General features: G+C 40.9%; 1 protein-coding gene across 7 annotated transcripts in view; it reads right to left on the reverse strand.

The window, feature by feature from the left end:
• si:ch211-1e14.1 (UPF0606 protein KIAA1549) overlaps nt 1-17,242 on the reverse strand; it is a 50,985-nt gene that overhangs the window by 15,601 nt on the left and 18,142 nt on the right. For all 7 annotated transcript variants that reach the window (XM_032524415.1, XM_032524414.1, XM_032524412.1 and 4 more), the window contains exons 3-11: nt 12,092-13,957; nt 11,826-11,914; nt 11,432-11,591; nt 11,199-11,329; nt 8,181-8,373; nt 7,964-8,023; nt 7,723-7,868; nt 1,576-1,753; nt 518-702 (exon numbers count right to left, since the gene is read on the reverse strand). In XM_032524415.1, the coding sequence (XP_032380306.1) occupies nt 518-702; nt 1,576-1,753; nt 7,723-7,868; nt 7,964-8,023; nt 8,181-8,373; nt 11,199-11,329; nt 11,432-11,591; nt 11,826-11,914; nt 12,092-13,957 (3,008 nt within the window). The remainder of the gene's footprint in view (nt 1-517; nt 703-1,575; nt 1,754-7,722; nt 7,869-7,963; nt 8,024-8,180; nt 8,374-11,198; nt 11,330-11,431; nt 11,592-11,825; nt 11,915-12,091; nt 13,958-17,242) is intronic.

The following is a 17,242-nucleotide window of genomic DNA, read 5'->3' on the forward strand; positions in this document are numbered from 1 at the left end:
AAAATACAATTATGAACCTGAAAATGAGCAGAATATGGGTGCTTTAAAATAAAAAAAAAATGCCTATTACATGCACTAGCAGCATTATGACTTCTAATCCTCTAGTCTTCTGATAAGTCTCTCTACTCATGAAAGTTTTATTAATCCTATCTAAAAGAAGAAATGATGAGGTCCAAATTCAGCGCAGTCCTGCAGCACATTCATGGCACTGACAGATACAACTAATTAATTAGCAGTTCATCTGGATTTAAAAGGGGCCTCGTCTTTTTGGCTTTCCGCAACAGCTGCCTTGAGTCCTAACCTTAACCCTAACCCTAACCAGTTATATTTTCGGAAAAAATAGTCTGTTCATTATCACCTTAAATATGTACAGTGCATCCATATGTGTGCAACCATGATACAATTATCACAGCCCATCAACTACAAGAATGACTCTGGTGTCATTTAATGTCAACTGATATATTTCAACTACAGATCTGAAAAGACTTTGAAACACTGACACACTGTGCAACACTACCTTCTGTCTCTGCTGGATGGCGGTCATGGCGTCTGGCTGAAACTCCAGCTTGTCTGTCCGACACAGTTTCCAGTACAGGATGGAAATGATGATGAGGACCACGAGGAGGGGAATCACAACCCCAATGACAATCCACATGTTGGTTTTCTCAGCATCAGAGGGTGACGACGCCACCTTCTCTACAGCTATAGACCAAGAGATGGAGAGATTGACAAAGTGGTTTCATATGGAAGTTTTGGCCCTTAGACCATATTGAGTCATTTCAGTTTTTTACGGGGTTCAATATTTCAAACGCTTTCCCTTTGTTGCCTTAAACCTGTACACAAACACCTCTAGAGAATGCTAAGCTAAACAAGTAGTATTGTTAGCTTGTTGGCTCTTGTCTCACTGCTGTAATCTCCAATGCATACCTTTATTAGTTTTAATTAACATTCATTTCATCCCCTGGGAAAATACCGTAAGAGAACACAGTTGACATAGAGACAGAACTCCCTTGAGGGGATCTCATTAGGCCTTCATCCCTTGTTTAGATTCTTAATGAGGAAGACATGCTTTTGGTACACTGTGTACAATCTGAGGTAATTAGCTCAAATGTTACTATAAACATACAAAGAATCCAGCAGTTAGCTTGTATTTTTTTTTACGTCTTAAAAGCAGCGCATGAACAACTGGTTCCTTTCTCTTTCTTTTTATAGCTCTCTGTTTCAACAACTAATAAGCTCCACTCAGTTAAGTGCAACTAGACCTCAAAGAATTACTTTGTACTGGGCAATTCACATGAAAAAGAGCAAAACAATCCCTTTATTTCAAGTCATATAGCAACAAAACAACAGTGTCTGTTCTTTTTTTGTCTATATTTACATACACATTCAACATAATTGTTTTTACTCTATACCAGCTCCCAAAAAAAATGGCAGTGACTCAATGTCGTGCTCTAGGACACTTTGGTAATATGGATGGGAGCTTTCATTTATTTTGTCCATGTCAAGGCCCATCTTGTTAATCACGACATCACTCTGCTGCCCTTCCTCGGTATCTACTATGCACGAGGTACTCACGCTGTGCCAAAATGCCCTGGACACGATATCCCAAGACGATAGCAGCCCTTTGAACGTCCAGGCTGTTGAGTATGTTGGCTGTTTGAACTGCGGGCATCCTCTGACCATTGGGACCCTCCACAAAGTACACTATCTCCAAGGGATGGTCCGCACCCACCAGCCGGCTCATACTTACAACCTGGGAGGGGAAAAAAGAGAAAAGAACAGTGTGTCATTAGTCTAACAGTTGGTTTTTCCTCAGTCACAATAAGATAAGGTAAGAGAAGCCTTTTTGTCTCCTATAGGAGAAATATGTCTTGGGCATTTGAGAGAAACAAATGGCAACACATTGCACGCACCACAAAAACACGCACACACGCGCGCGCCGCACACACACAACACACACACACACACACACACACACGCATACCTACACAGAACATACATACATTATCTCATCCAGTGCTTCAATGACCATCAATAACTACACACAATTTCAATTTTCTATACATACTGTGTGTGTGTACGTATATACTGTATACATATACTGTATATAAAAATATTGCACCAGTACCCTATCATTACACATCTTATAACCATAATGTTAAGTACCACAAGTTTTATTTAGTAGTATACATCACTGCAACACACACACACACACACACACACACACACACACACACACACACACACACACACACACACCACACACACACACACTGCGGTCTGCATGGAGTGCTGCTTGGGTGTGTAGAGTGTCCCTGTGGTGCTCTTCAGTTTGGGGATCCTACTGTAAAAAGATTAAAGGGAAACAGAGGTACTTAAGAGGGTAAAGTTTTAATAGCCTTTAATATCTTCTTGGCTAAATCATTAAAACATGCTTACGTGTTTAAGGCCTTCATCAGGGCAAGTACAACATTGCTATTTTTTTAACTGGTCAGATGGTTGTTTTTAACTGGTCAGATGAAGTGAGAGCCAGGGAGATGTACACATGCCTATAAATGCATGAACATTTATAAAATAACAGTTTAAAAAACAAAAAACAAATATCCCATACCTCCTGAGTTGTTTGTATTGGAGCTATTTCTTATAGTGATGAATCTGTTTCCCATTAAAGTTCAGGAGACTTGAATCCGGCAAATGGTGAGGTCATGGGAGATTTTGAGTTTATTCAGCCATGTATGAGGGGAGCATTAGTATGTTGGATTCATGTGGAAAAATTCCATTTTCCACAGGACACATTGTCTTGTATGTGGAAAGGATTCCAGGGCCCTATGAACCTCGGCTGTCATACAACTACACAGAGCAATAATCCGGGCTACTGACTAGATGGCTGTCGGTACAGTCCACCTCTCTTTTAAGCAGTTGGCAGACATCATGGCATCTTATGCCTTTTTCCAAACATAAACATATCCAGATGTAGGAAAACGGCTGAAAGAAACTCAATAAACTTTATTCATTTAAATTGCTCAAGGACACAGGATTGAAATCCTCAGTTTTGTGGTTTTTAGCCATCGTCTTGTCTGTTAAAGCGTAACTCTCGCCAAAATGCAACCTAGGGTCTTTTTGTCAATGTACCCGAATCAAACTTTACTTTAATATAGTTAGGGTGGAAACACCACTTTTAAAAGTACTCTAAGCGATGTTGGGTGACGTTACTTCTTGCCCCTCAAGACTAGCTTGCCCCTCCCTCCTCCTCATCCTGTCTCCTCCCCCTCCCTTATGTGCACTAACCCCTCACCCGCAGGAAACAGCAACACTGTTTGTGTATGCTTTGTTGTGCAGGTGGGCCCATTTTGTTTTTGTAGACCCTGGGCAGTCTACAGAGACCGCGTTTTTTTACAGCGTGTTCTGGGGACAGGCAGCTCTCGGATAGCGAGGAGATGTGACAACAAATGTTCACTTAGAGCTCCTTTAAGATTTACCGTATTATTGTTTTTCGGTCAAATGGCCTTTTGGATTGAAGAGCTAGGCGCACTACTAGGATCGCATCAAAATCGCTATTTTAAAAACACCAGGAAGGCTCAACACAACATAAGACTCTGCTCCAAGTATCACCAGGGGCTCTACACATGGACTCCAGCATTGAGAACATTGTGTGTGTACACTGACTTTACTAAAAAGAAAGGTTTTAACAACACACTGCAGCTGTTGTTGTTTCCGCTCGCAGCCATCTTTGCCAGTCAAAAAGAATCGATCTCCCAATGCGAATGAACGGACTCCATAGGAGGAAATGTCATTCTTATACAAGGCTCCTTTTTAAACTACAAGGTCAGTATTGTTTTTTACCAACAACAAAAACAACAAATTACCCGTGCATTTATATGGAACTAAGCTTTAGGAGCTTCCCATCTTAACTCTCTTCCCTCAAATATTTTTGACTGACGAGATGGACGGCGTCATGAAAAACCAACAGCTGCAGGGAGTTTTTAGTAAACTCTGTAAACACAAACCATGTTCTCAATGCTGGAGTTCATGTGTGGAGCCCCTGGTGATACTTGGAGCAGAGTCTCATGTTGGGTTGAGCCCTCTTGGTGTTTTAAAAACAATGATTTTGATGCTATAATAGTAGCGCCCCTAGCTCTCCCATTCATAAGGCCATTTGACCGAAAAACAATAACACGGTCAATATTAAAAGTGGCGCTTCCGTCCTAATTATGCTTTTAAATGAAGATTTGACTCGGGTACATTCACAAAAAGACTCTAGGCTACATTTTGGCGAGAGTTACGTTTTAACAAACTTTTACCACGAGACGACTGCTCCTCTATTCTTTGTTTGCTTTCTGACATTGAGGACGCACACACAGCAAGGTGCAGACTAGTGTGAGCTTCAATTAAAGTCCAGCAAATATTACCATTAGTGGATTTAATTTTTGTTGTCATAATCTAAATGTAAACGTTTCCCCACTGCAACATGTGGGGCTAGTAGACAGTGCTCGAGCAAAAGGAAAAAAGTGTTTCCAAAAATGAACCCAGGATCCACAGAAGATGAGGCACTGCACTCTCGACATTAAAAATAGAATGTCTGACAAAGGCCATAATGAGCAAAGTGTCCCAATATCAAGAATAAAAACGACTTTTTAATGGAGAATGTGGCGCCTCATTTTCTATTGCACCCTCTAATATTAATCACTTTTGCAGTTTGTGTGACCGCAGAAACCAAAATTCAGGCACCAACTTTTTACTCAACTGCCATATGCTGTAATAGGTTGGTCAATATATCAATATTACATCAACATTGATACAGATATGGTCTTAAATTTTGGATATCGTAATATAGTGATATGACATAAGTGTTGCCTTTTCCTGGTTTTAAAGGCTAAATTACAGTAAAATGATGTCATTTTCTGAACTCACCAGACTGTTTTAGTTTTTCTATTATTTGCCATTAACCCCTTAGTTATTATATCCACATTACTGATGATTATTTATCTAAACTCTTATTGTGTAAATATTTTTTATAGTCAACCCAACAATATCACCAAGCTCTAGCTGTAAGCTTCTGATAAACCATCCCAAAGAAACTACATGTTTAAAGATTCTCTCTCTGATCCGTCACTTATTTTGAAAAAAGCAGTGCTCCTTTACGTTACCTTAACTATTCCATCATTGTTATTGCTATGATTCCCTCCTGCCCTAACTTTTCCTTAATACTATTCTGCACATTCCTTTTATTGTCAACATGAAAAAAATATATTTAGAGGGCCGCCAAGTTCTGGATTTTTAAATCCACCCGCCACTTTGGCATGTAGTCAAAAAAGTTAACTTCAGGCCCTGCTTGTAGTGATTCAGCAGCTCCTTGCCCCTGCTGCTGTACTGCGCATGTGTGTGGACACAGAGATATTGTGATTTATAGATAGATTGTACACCTCTTAAACTAATCATGATGCCTGCGTAGCTATACATGTAATTTCTGCAGGGCCTTTTACGTGTTTCCATTATTCTGTTATTTTTATGTACACGCACACACGCGCACACACACACACACACACACACACACACACACACACACACACACACACACACACACACACACACACACACCCACACACACACGTATACAGAAATAGCTCACTCCTGTTATATCAGCTTGCATTCTGTATCTCCATTAGAGTATTCATTGTCTAAATATTTCTCCTCTCATGTCGCCTAATATGTCTGTGTGTGTGCAGTCTCCCTCCGGGTGCCCTGAGGCACAGCGCAGTCAACTGTCTGCATTACTGGAGAGAGTGAAGCGCAGGTCATGTCTCGGCTGACACAGAAAAGCGACTGAGCAGGCTCTCTCATCCAGAGTCTAATCCAGTCCATGCATGGTTATTGGAGTGGAAAGACGGCAGCGTGAATGTGTGTGTTTTTGCACAACCCCAGTTCAACCTACTCTTTTATCTGTCTAGGCAGCCTCATAAGGTACTCTGATAGGTGACGACACCACACGGATTCTGTCAAGATTCTGTCTAGGGCATCTGTTTGAAATATCCGTCTGTGTGTGTGTGTGTGTGTGTGTGTGCCATAGAGCGAGACAAACTATTCTTCAGAAGTTCAGACGCTGAGCATGAGTCATCTCATTCTCATTATATCCAACAGACACTCAGAGATGAATGTCTTTGAAATGTAAAAAGCACAAACACATAACAAGGCTTCTATGTCTATGTGTATGCCCACATTCACATTTTTGACTGAGAAAAATATAATTTTTTAAGACAGAAAGGATGCCAAAGGCTAAAATTAGAGATCTAATCCTAGCACAGAGACGGATACTAATGTTTCACCACCAATATGGTCCTCAGTTTTCCTTAATTGACCTTTAGTTTTTATGGAGACATCAAGGCAGGAAGCAGAAAAGTCAGAAAGAGTGACGCTGCCTGCTACTCAGCGCTGTGTTTAAAGACCACCGTATGTGCTCAGACTTCATGAGATCAGCTCAAATATGCATCTCTCGTTTACTATAACAAGTCTCTTTTATCTGAGTGTTTGGCTCGCCCTCTTCCTCTGATTTCTGAATCTTTAACCCACCCCTCTCTCTGTATCTCTCCCTCCATAGTGCCTACCCTGTCAACAACACAGACACACTTTTAATCATCCCAACTGCAGGATGCAGACGGAGAAAGAGAAACAATTAATAATTGATCTGCTCTTAGCAGCTCGGTGGTTTCACCGGAGCCATCGAGTAATAGGACCGGAGAAATGAGGAAGAGGAGAAAGAACAAGGACTCATGAGGTTATGGTCTTTGAGTGGCTCACCCCTCGGCTGAATGGGATGATGTTGCCATGGAGACGGAGCCCTATCCTGTCCCCTTAGAGATGAGCTGAGCAGGTGCGGAGCAAACCCACAAAAGCTAGTGCCTGATTAGTAAAGCAGTAAGGCTTTCAGTGGTTACAAACACTGCAACGCTCACATAATGAGCCCTCAGTACGCAGGCACGGTAGTAGAGAGAGCTTGCATCAGGGAATAATGCTATAAATGGCACAAGGAAGGGGAGTAATCCATTTACAAACTTCGTATTAAAGAGTTTTGCAAGTTTTGTTAATGAACAATAAATTAAACTTGCAGTGCTTTTGTAAATTATCTAGAAAAAGGACACTACCGTGTGTGTCCTAACAATACTTCAGTCTAGTGTAGAGTTTTAAAATTTAGATTTATTTAAAAAACAAGTGCAAAAGTATGCCTGTGAGGGGACTTTTTGACTTGTGTCTAATTAAGTTTGAGATTTTTTTTTTTTTAAGATTACTTTCAGGGCATTTTAGGCTTTTATTTGACAGGACAGCTGAAGACACGAAAGGGGAGAGAGAGGGAATGACATGTAGTAAAGGGCCACAGGTCGGAGTCATACCCAGGCCCTCTGCATCGAGGAGTAATCGGATAATATTGGGCGCCTGCTCTACCAACTGAGCTATATGGGCACCCAGTTTGAGAATTTTTAAACAGGCAATATTTTGAAAAAAGAAGTTAATGATGCCACTTGATTTAAGGCAACTAATTGCTATTTAGTTATATTTCATAGAGTTGAAATTGACTACCCTGGATGCCTTTTTCCACTAAAAGAACAGACATGCAATTGCTCTATAGTACTTACATTTCTAATGAGGCTTGATATATTTTGCACTGTTTATTAACTTCTACCAAGGCTATGCAGTTGTGAATACAACCACTTTACATGGATACAGTACCTGAATACTGTTGTTGCCTATAAGGGTGGCTCTCTTAACACGTCTGACTAATCCCGTTGCCTCCCCGAGTAACATGGCCACCCGGCGCTCCATGTTGGCTTGAAAGGTCCTCTCATTCACTTTCTGGTCCAGAACACCCAGGAGCACTATGTACACAAAGAAGCGAAAATCAGCTTAAAGAGTATCAAATTTAAGTAACTGTAGCAGCTTACCACCATGCCAAGAACTGAACCTACAATACCTGTTCTAACCCAGGAGAAGCGAAGCAGCTGGCTTGTGTTCAACTCTGGGTAATGGAAAGCTGTTAAAAAAATTACAAAAATCATGTTTTAGTAGAGTAAGGTGTAACCAAAGTGCATCTGGGATCGGAATCATCATTAGAAAAGCACCAGCTACTGTATTACAGTAAAGGTGACACATAAATAAATAAATATAGAGAGACAACCCGTGGTACTCACGCTCAGCAATCTGCAGTACAGGAAAGCCCATGTAATAGCTGAATTCCACCATTGTGAGCTTCATCAGAGCATCGCTGACCTCTGACCCCATCAGATAACCCCTTGAACCGCGCACAGTGAAGATCATGTCCACCGGCTGCCTCACCAGCCGCTGTTCCCGATATTCAGGAGCCGCCATGGTGATGTTTACAATCTAAAACACAATTAAGACAGAGATGCAGTGTTCAGCAGATAGACAATTACACAACAGAATGTACAAAAGAAAAATCCATTCTGTTGTTGATGTAGTTTCTGGGAAAGCTCATTCATCATAAAACTTCCCAATCTGAAAATGATTGGCACACAAGTGGAACACAAGATTTGCTAAATGTCCATAATTGTCCAGCTAAAATCCATTCTTAGATTTATTCCAACTAAAAGACAATAATACAGGCATCAGTGTAATAGGATTACACAAAACCTGACTGAAGCCAACTTACCACATAGCCAAGTAAGATCTTTATTAACAAACAGTAAGCTTCTTTAATACCTAACAAACTAGAGCATGAACTCAATCATAGAAAAGTATCCAAATGAAGTGTCCTGGGGTCTTGTTCATTTTGTTTGAAGGTGTCTGAACCATTGCCTATGGTCCTAACATTTGCGGAGTTACCGAAAGACTAAGACTGTGGATACAGCTGATGAGAAAAGAGTTTCCTTTGCAGGGTGCCTGTGTTTACAGGGTTCTCAAACATCCAAAAGAAGCTTGTAGATAATAGACTTTATTTTGTGTTGGAAAGAGCCAACTGAGGTGCACTGGGCATCTTATCAGGAGGAAATCCAACAGTAAAAACTGGAGAATATGGATGGGGAGAGTGGTGTCTGGGCTACTATGCTTCCCATGCAGATAAGGTCACCCAGACATAATAAATTATGGGTAATTGATGCATAGATTAGGCATGTGTTATGGTTTTGGTGTCATGTCTTGTCTCCTTGTTATTGTGTCATTTGTCTTATATTCTGTTTCCTGTTTTATTGTGATAGTATGGTTTTCTGTGCTGTCTTGTCTAGTTTTACTTCCTGTGTTTTCCCGCTCTTGTGATTACCTGATGTTTTCCACCTATGTCCCAGCCCTTGTGTCACCTGCCTCTTGTTACCTCGTTCCCTCTGTATTTAGTCTTTGTGTTCCCCTCGTCCTGTGTCAGATCATTGTGTTTCGTCTCCAGTTTGTAGTCCGGTGTGTTAGTCTTCTCTGTTAGTCTTAGTGTTCCTTTGTTTCTACTGTATATTTTACTTTGACTATTTTGGATTACCTTTTTGCCTGCCTTTTCCAGGACTCCTTTGGTTTTATATATTTTTACGTTCCATTAAATCATCAAACTATCCTCTGCTTCCATCTCTGCATTTTGGGTCCGCCATTCCCCAACCTCCCATTCACAGCATGAATCTAACTTTGTCAAACCAACAAAGTAATTTAAGCTTTACATGAACAGTGATCTTAAAGGTCCCATGGCATGAAAATTTCCCTTTAAAGTTTTTTTTTAACATTAATATGAGTTCCCCCAGCCTCTCTATGTTACCCCAGTGGCTTGAAATGGCAATAGGTGTAAACTGAGGCCTGGGTATCCTGCTCTGCCTTTGAGAAAATGAAAGCTCAGATGGGCCGTTCTGGAATCTTGCTCCTTATGATGGCTTTCAAACATGCAATGCGGCAGTTGGTTAAGGCCACACCCACCTAGCCCCCCCCCCCCCCCCCCCCCTCAAAAGCTATAGACTCAGAAATGGCATATTAAGGAAAGCTCATTGTGGGAGTGGCTGTAATTCTGCCCCAAGGCTGAATTTTGGGAAAAGAGTTCAGATACAGTTTTAGGGGACCACTAAGGTCTTATAAAGAGACTTCAGCTACAGTATTAGGGGACCACTAAGGTCTATATAAAAGAGACTCAGATACAGTATTAGGGGACCACTAAGTCTATATAAAGAGACTTCAGATACGTATTAGGACCACTAAGGTCTAATAAAAGAGACTTCAGGTACAGTATTTGGGGACCACTAAGGTCTATATAAAGAGACTTCATTACAGTATTTGGGACCACTAAGTCATATAAAGAGACTTCAGGTACATTATTTGCGGACTACTAAGGTCTATATAAAAGAGACTTCAGATACGTATTAGGGGACCAAGGTCTATATAAAAAACTTCAGGACAGTATTTGGGACACTACAGGTCTATATAAAAGAGACTTCAGATACAGATTAGGGACCACTAGGGTCTATATAAAAGAGACTTCAGGTCAGTATTTGGGGACTCACTAAGTTCTATATAAAAGAGACTTCAGATACAGTATTAGGGGACCACTAAGGTCTATATAAAAGACTTCAGATACATTATTAGGGGACACTAAGGTCTATATGAAAGAGACTTCAGGTACAGTATTAGGGACCACTAAGGTCTATATAAAGAGACTTCAGATACAGTATTAGGGGACCACTAAGGTCTATATAAAAGAGACTTCAGATACAGTATTAGGGGACCACTAAGGTATATGTAAAAGCATCTCAAGAGCACCATGTCATGGAACCTTTAATAAATTAGCGCTCTCTGACTTCCCAGACAACCACTTCCACCACCTTTCATTTACTGAAATCCAAAAGCCTCAACAATTGTAATTAAACATTACAGCTCCTGCTTGAAAAGCAATAGACCAACCATAATCAGCCTACGTGGCAGCAATCACATTCATCTACTGGTGAAGTACAGTGAAGTAGTCTGGGATCGGCTCAGTCAGCAAATAAATACCAAATATTGCACAAATAGTGTAAAAATCCAAGTTTTTACGTTCTTTGTATGGCAAAAAATACATTTTCCTTTTACAGACTGATAATTCAATATGTTTTGTGAAGCTACAGCTTCCACTGGAATCATCACTGGATCATTCAACATTGAGGTGCAAAGCCACAATGAAACACATCCTACTGAAAACATCACAGCTGAAATGCAGAGCTACAGATGCTTCCCTGCCTTGTGGTCACACTTACATGCACTGTGAAGTTGGTTGACTCCTTGGAGCGCCGACGCACTTCCGCAAAGGCCATGGTCAAACCTTTCTTAATGCTCTCGCTGAAGTTGCAGAACCGCACATCTATGTGACTGGGAACAAACTGCAGCACTGTACGGCGTGAAGACAAGTTTTACAGTTTTAGATTAAGTTTAAAAACTAGTGAACAATTTAGATGTTGACAACAAGACAACTTATTGAAAGGTCCTTTACCTGTGTGGACATAATATTTTCTGTCAGGTGTTGCCCAGTTGGGAGACACAGACAGGAAGCGGCGCCCAGACCTTTGCAGAGCATTGACGACAGATATGGCTGTGTACACAACTGGACCAGACATCACCCGAAACACAAACTTTGGTGGGGGCTCCACAACCTTCACAGACAAAACAGGAATATATGACATAGACAAATCACCTAGACCTGAGACATTCATTCACAGTTTAAAGACTTGAGATAAAAAAAATTGCGGTCATCACGGTCTTGTGGATCTTGATGTGACTACTTCTGTGGTTTGTTTATCGAAGAATCACTGATGAAATACTCAGGAAGTGGTCTTCCTGCATGGTATTACCTTAAAATGTATAGAATATCTTAACCCCTAATGTACCTGCAGCTCCACAGACTTGTTGAATTCCCCTTTCAGTATGTCTCTCACTTGAGATTTGGCATATCCAACAGTGGCACCGGAAGGAAATCCTTCAGAAGAAGTCATAAGCATGGTATTATGGCTTATTCAATATATATTATTCCTATTACAGTTCTGCTATATGTACATGTAAAATACATTTCTCAATCACAATTTGCCTAAATCTCGTACACCATAAATGTAGATTACATAAAACAATGTTTGTAATATTTTAACGTCAAACTTACCAACTTTTACTAAATAAGCACGCCCGTCAAGGTTGCAGAGGTACGGCCTTGATGTTGGTGCTATAGTGGTGGTCTTTTCACTGGCAGTCGAGTTGATTCTAGTTGAGGCTTCAGTGGTGGCAGTAGTTGTAGTTGCGGCTTGATGAGAAGTAGTTGTGGCAGTTGTAGTTGTGGGTACAGCAGAGCCTGTATTAGCTTCATTGCTAGTTGGGATCAAGGTCATTGTGGCTGGGTTGTCAACTCCATCTTCAGTCACCCCCTGATCACCCATTACGGCCGGAGGGCCCAGACTGACATTAGTTGTGGGTTCAGTGGAAACTAAATCGATACTGAGTGTTTGTTCAGTTGTAAAAGTAGAGTCTCGGGGAGTTAATTCTGTTGTACCAGCCGTGGTGTTGGCAACGGGTTCCGTGGGAACAGAGGAGAAGGCTATGGTTGCAGTTAAGACAGGAGTGGTGTGTATGGTACTTGACGGGAATGACTCAACAAACCAATGGACATCTGTGAGAGAGGAGGAAGATATTACATCATCTGGCAGCAAAGGTGTGGCACTGGGTAGCATAGCTTCTGCTAATACAGTGCTGTCCAGGGTAACAGTTAGAGTATGTGCAGACCAATGTGGGGTGGACACCTCACCACCCCAGATAGAAGAAGAGGGATCAAAGAAGTGGGTGGGGACTATGGAAGGATCCAGAAAAGGCTCAGAGGCATTGACCAGCTGAGGACTTTCCTCTGTGGTTACCACTGGGGTTGATTCATCTTGAGGCTCAAACCCTGAAATATCACTGGAGGACTCATCCTCAGTCAATTTGGTTGTGGGTGTGATGTCTGTAGAACTGAAGGACACTACGGTAACGTTCCCTCTGTGTTCGGCTCTAGTGTCTGAACTGTTGTTCTCCTTGGTCAACTGAGTGTTGTAATACTCCAGGCTGTTCATGTCAGGTAGGAGAACATCTGTCGGTTGAATCGTGAAAGCATCTGGCCAATCTATGTCTGAAGCGTCGGGTAAATCGCTGTTAGCTGTGGTACTAGGGTCCAGTGTATAGTGAATTGTAGAGGACGAAGAGAAAGGATGAATGGATTTAAGTGGAACAATGGTGCTGTATGCTGTCGTGAGGCTGGTAGAAGGTGAGATGTGAAGAGGATTCATGGACGAAGGAAATATGCCTACTCTGGAAGGGAAAGACGTGTCATAGCTTTCTGTATAGTCCTCCAGATCATACGCATCAGAGGGCACCTTGGTGACCGGAGAGTAGTCCTCTCCATTTGAATTTAAGAATGACATTGTCTCCAAGTAGTCCCCGGATCCCAAGTCAAAGTCCATGGAGTTGGCGGGGTAGAAGTCCTCTGGGGAGACCTCAGTGGGTTCAGATGAAGGGGATGTAGGGTGGGGGGCGATGAAAGGCACACTGTAGCCAGGGGCCAGAATTTTATCTGTGTTGGGTAGCATGTTTATGTCACGTGCTGGTTTGATCTCCTCCAAAGGGGCACTGCTGGGGCTCAGCTGGTACACATCCAGGATTTTACTATAAGATTCATCTGCCATAGGGCTGGGGAAAGCCAGTTTAGGGGGCTCAAGAGGCTGACCAGGAAGTGTGGTCATGATTGCCACCGTTTGCTCTGATGCACCATCCTGCTGCTTGTTGAAAGTTTCTCTCTGTTCAGAATTAAGACCTAGCTGAGGTGTTGTTGATGTCCTAACTTCATGGTTTGGTTTATAAATAGATGGCAGGCCACCAGGTAAGTCCGGGCTCTTAAAGGCAGTATAATGTGAGGCTGGTAAGGCTGATGGTTTGAATCCTGTTGAACTTGGAACATGTCCAATAAATCCAATGGGGTGGTGTGTGGAGTCCAACAGAGACTCGTCTGCAAACAAGAAGGCTTCAGTTTAGTATTGAATGAAATCAATATTCACGACTGACTTCAAACAAGGTAAATAACAAGGATGAGGGTTAGACTGATGACAATTCTACTTATAGTAACTGTAATAATTCACACATTCAATCTGACTTCTTTTAATCACCAATGTGGGGACCAAAACTTGATTATTACTCAAAAAGTAAGTTTAAATATATATTTTCTTCGCCACATTATCTGGATGTAAATGTTAAAGAAAAAAAAATGCTTTACCACCCATGACTACCTGTCAATGTGTTATGTGATATCCGCCTTAAGATTCAATCAACTATAATGTCATCAGCAACAGAAAGGCAAAATCATGAGACTAAACATGACTTTACATGGCAGACAGACAGGCACCCTAGCGTAAGCTATGTGGTATAACTAGACATGAACAACAATGGCGTTACATCAATGGAATAGCTTTAGTTTGAAAAAACTAAGTTAAGCTCCCTGGGCCTTGAATGACCAAAATGAACATCGAGCTGTGAGGAAATAACAAAAGATATTGGAGTTGCTCACAAGGACGTTTCATAGGATTAGCATTCATTGTGAACCAAGTTGTTCTAACACTGGTTGTTTCTGGGTCACAGAATGACACATAGACTGTAGTACAGTAAGACACTTCATTGAATCTGTAAGAGGAAGTTGTGGTGGGTTTAAGATGTTATGTAATAACAACTATTGATACAAAATGGAATTTGAGATCTATGAGCTATGAATAGTGAGGTTGGTTTACCAGAAAACAATAGTTATTCCGCCAACTCATTTTACCATATATCACAGTACCGGCAAAGTGTAAAAACTTGACAACTGACCACTTCACTTTGTGTTTGTTGAAAAATCCTTAGGCCTCCAGTAACTAGTCTAACTAATGTCCCATTTGCTAAAGTGGCTAGAAAGTGGAACCATTAATCCTGACGAAAATGTCAATTAGATGAGGTAGTAAAGAAAACTGCACAGGCTAATACATGGACACGATAAAAAGACTAGGTAAGGCTAAAATGTGGAATCATAATAAAAGCCGACTGATTTCTCACTTCCAGTTTTGAACTAATGTGCTGACATGCATGCCATATGACCATATATTTTCCGAAACGAATAAGAGGTTGTTTTGGCTCAGCACCTAGATGACCTGAGCTGTTTAATGATACACTCAAGGGAAAACATCTCATAGCCTTTTTTGTTTAAATGGCAAATATGACTTATTTCAGACTTAATTTGAATGCCACTGACCTTTCTCTCCATGTTGCATAACACAATGTACCATAAATAATTTATTTTGGGAAGTGCCTTGATTACACTACATGTTTCTAACAAATTCGAGGAAGGCTACATGAGCAAGAGAGACAACAAGAGAGAGGATAGGAATAGTTCTTAAATAATTCATGGTTATAAACCTTTTAACAGTTCCATGTGGCTGAATTAGTTTGCCTCTTTTACGTGCTTTGATGTGTTTCATTCAATAATATGCAAAGCCCAAACGAAAGTTGTAGGGTTCTGCCGAAACAAACCTTTACCTTAAAATAGATGCTCTCAAATTTTCCTTGGGGCTATAGATAATCAAAATGAACCATAATGTGTGAGATAGATCGAACTGACAAGCATAAACAGACCACATCAAAGCGAAAACACACAATCGCAGACCGCATTTGTCCTTGTGAGTAAGACTTAAACAAAGCAAGATTTAGACGTGCCATTACTGCCAGGAGCAATAGCCTCTACATAGTGACTCAGCAGCTGGTAATGTTGTTACTCTTTGTTGTGTAGACGCTCTTCAGACTTCAGGCACTCGAAAAAAGCACAGAATCAGCTGAGGGAGAAGACTATTTTTAACACTGGGAGGACAGAACAGATCACTTTTTAAAAGCATCAACAAAAAAGAATATTCTGCTGGCGCGTCAGCTTCAATTTACTGCATCGCTTCATGCAACAAGACTGCCCCTGGCACGGCCAAGAAGAAAACTCCCAACTTAATTATAACGCACACTGGTACCTTAATCGAGTCAGCATGCTATTCTAACGGAGCCCATTAGAAAGAAAAAAGCCAAGACTTTCTTCTCTTAAGACTAGTCTGTGCTGCACATTCTCCAAACTGCCACACACACTTCCTTGCCTGCTGTGCCAAGTGGTTGAACCCCCAGGGATGTATCGCACAGCTGTGCAGATGCACACATGCATTTACACAATTTTAGCTTACTTTGAGCAGACCAAGTAATGTTCTTAACCATTAGGAGGATCTAAGTTGCCTGTTCTATACAGGCTATTTTTCTGATGGCCTGATTTCTCGGCTTTATGAGGAGTTTATGCATATTCAGAAGAACAAAGCATAGAAAGAAGAAGCCACAGCATTTGGTGTGTTGTGCTTTGTCAAGTCTTCTACAACCGGGTCAGTCCACGCACAGTATGGAACAATTGGTGAGTGATCAATGTTAATGTGCCTGTGGTTCTCTGTTCACCAAAACATTAGGGCTGGGCGATATGTAGAAAATCAAATATCTTAATATTTTTGACCAAATACCTCGATGTCGATACTGCAAAGATATTGTGGTGTTGACTACTTTCACAAAATATTTTCACGTTGAGATATTTAATAAATATTAATCAGTAATGTGGACATAATGACTAAGTGGGAAAAGGCAAATAATAGAATAGCTACAGCAGTCTGGTAAGTTCAGAAAATGACATCACTTTACTGTAATTTAGCCTTAAAAAAGGAAAAGACACCACTTATGCCATGTAACGATATAACAATATCCCATATTTAAGACGATAGCTAGTCTCATTTCACGATATCGATATAATATTGATATATTGCCAAGCACTACGAAACATACATACATTATACTGCTCAACTTAGCACTTGACTTTCCATTTGGCTATAAATAAACATACATTTTAAATGCGACAGACATATAAGAGGACAGAAAAGGACTACACAGACAAGCTCTGTGTTGTCTAAAGAACATGCTGATGTTTGAGGTCATACATGACCCCAAAATGTCACCTCATCTCAGTACACGCTTAAAGTGACAGACTAATTCATTTATAGTCACATTTAGGACGATTAAATATGCATGAATGGATGACTAAACATCTAGCGAATTAAGATAGAGACTATTATTGGCAGGTGATTGGTGATAATATTGATAATTGTACCGATGATGACGATTGTGAAAATGATGATGATGATGGTACAGTCCCTGACAAAAGTCTTGTCGCTTGTGTGCAAATTGACCTGAAGTGCCGCTG

Source organism: Etheostoma spectabile, chromosome 8, assembly GCF_008692095.1.
Source record: "Etheostoma spectabile isolate EspeVRDwgs_2016 chromosome 8, UIUC_Espe_1.0, whole genome shotgun sequence".
Classification (NCBI taxonomy): Eukaryota; Metazoa; Chordata; class Actinopteri; order Perciformes; family Percidae; genus Etheostoma; species Etheostoma spectabile.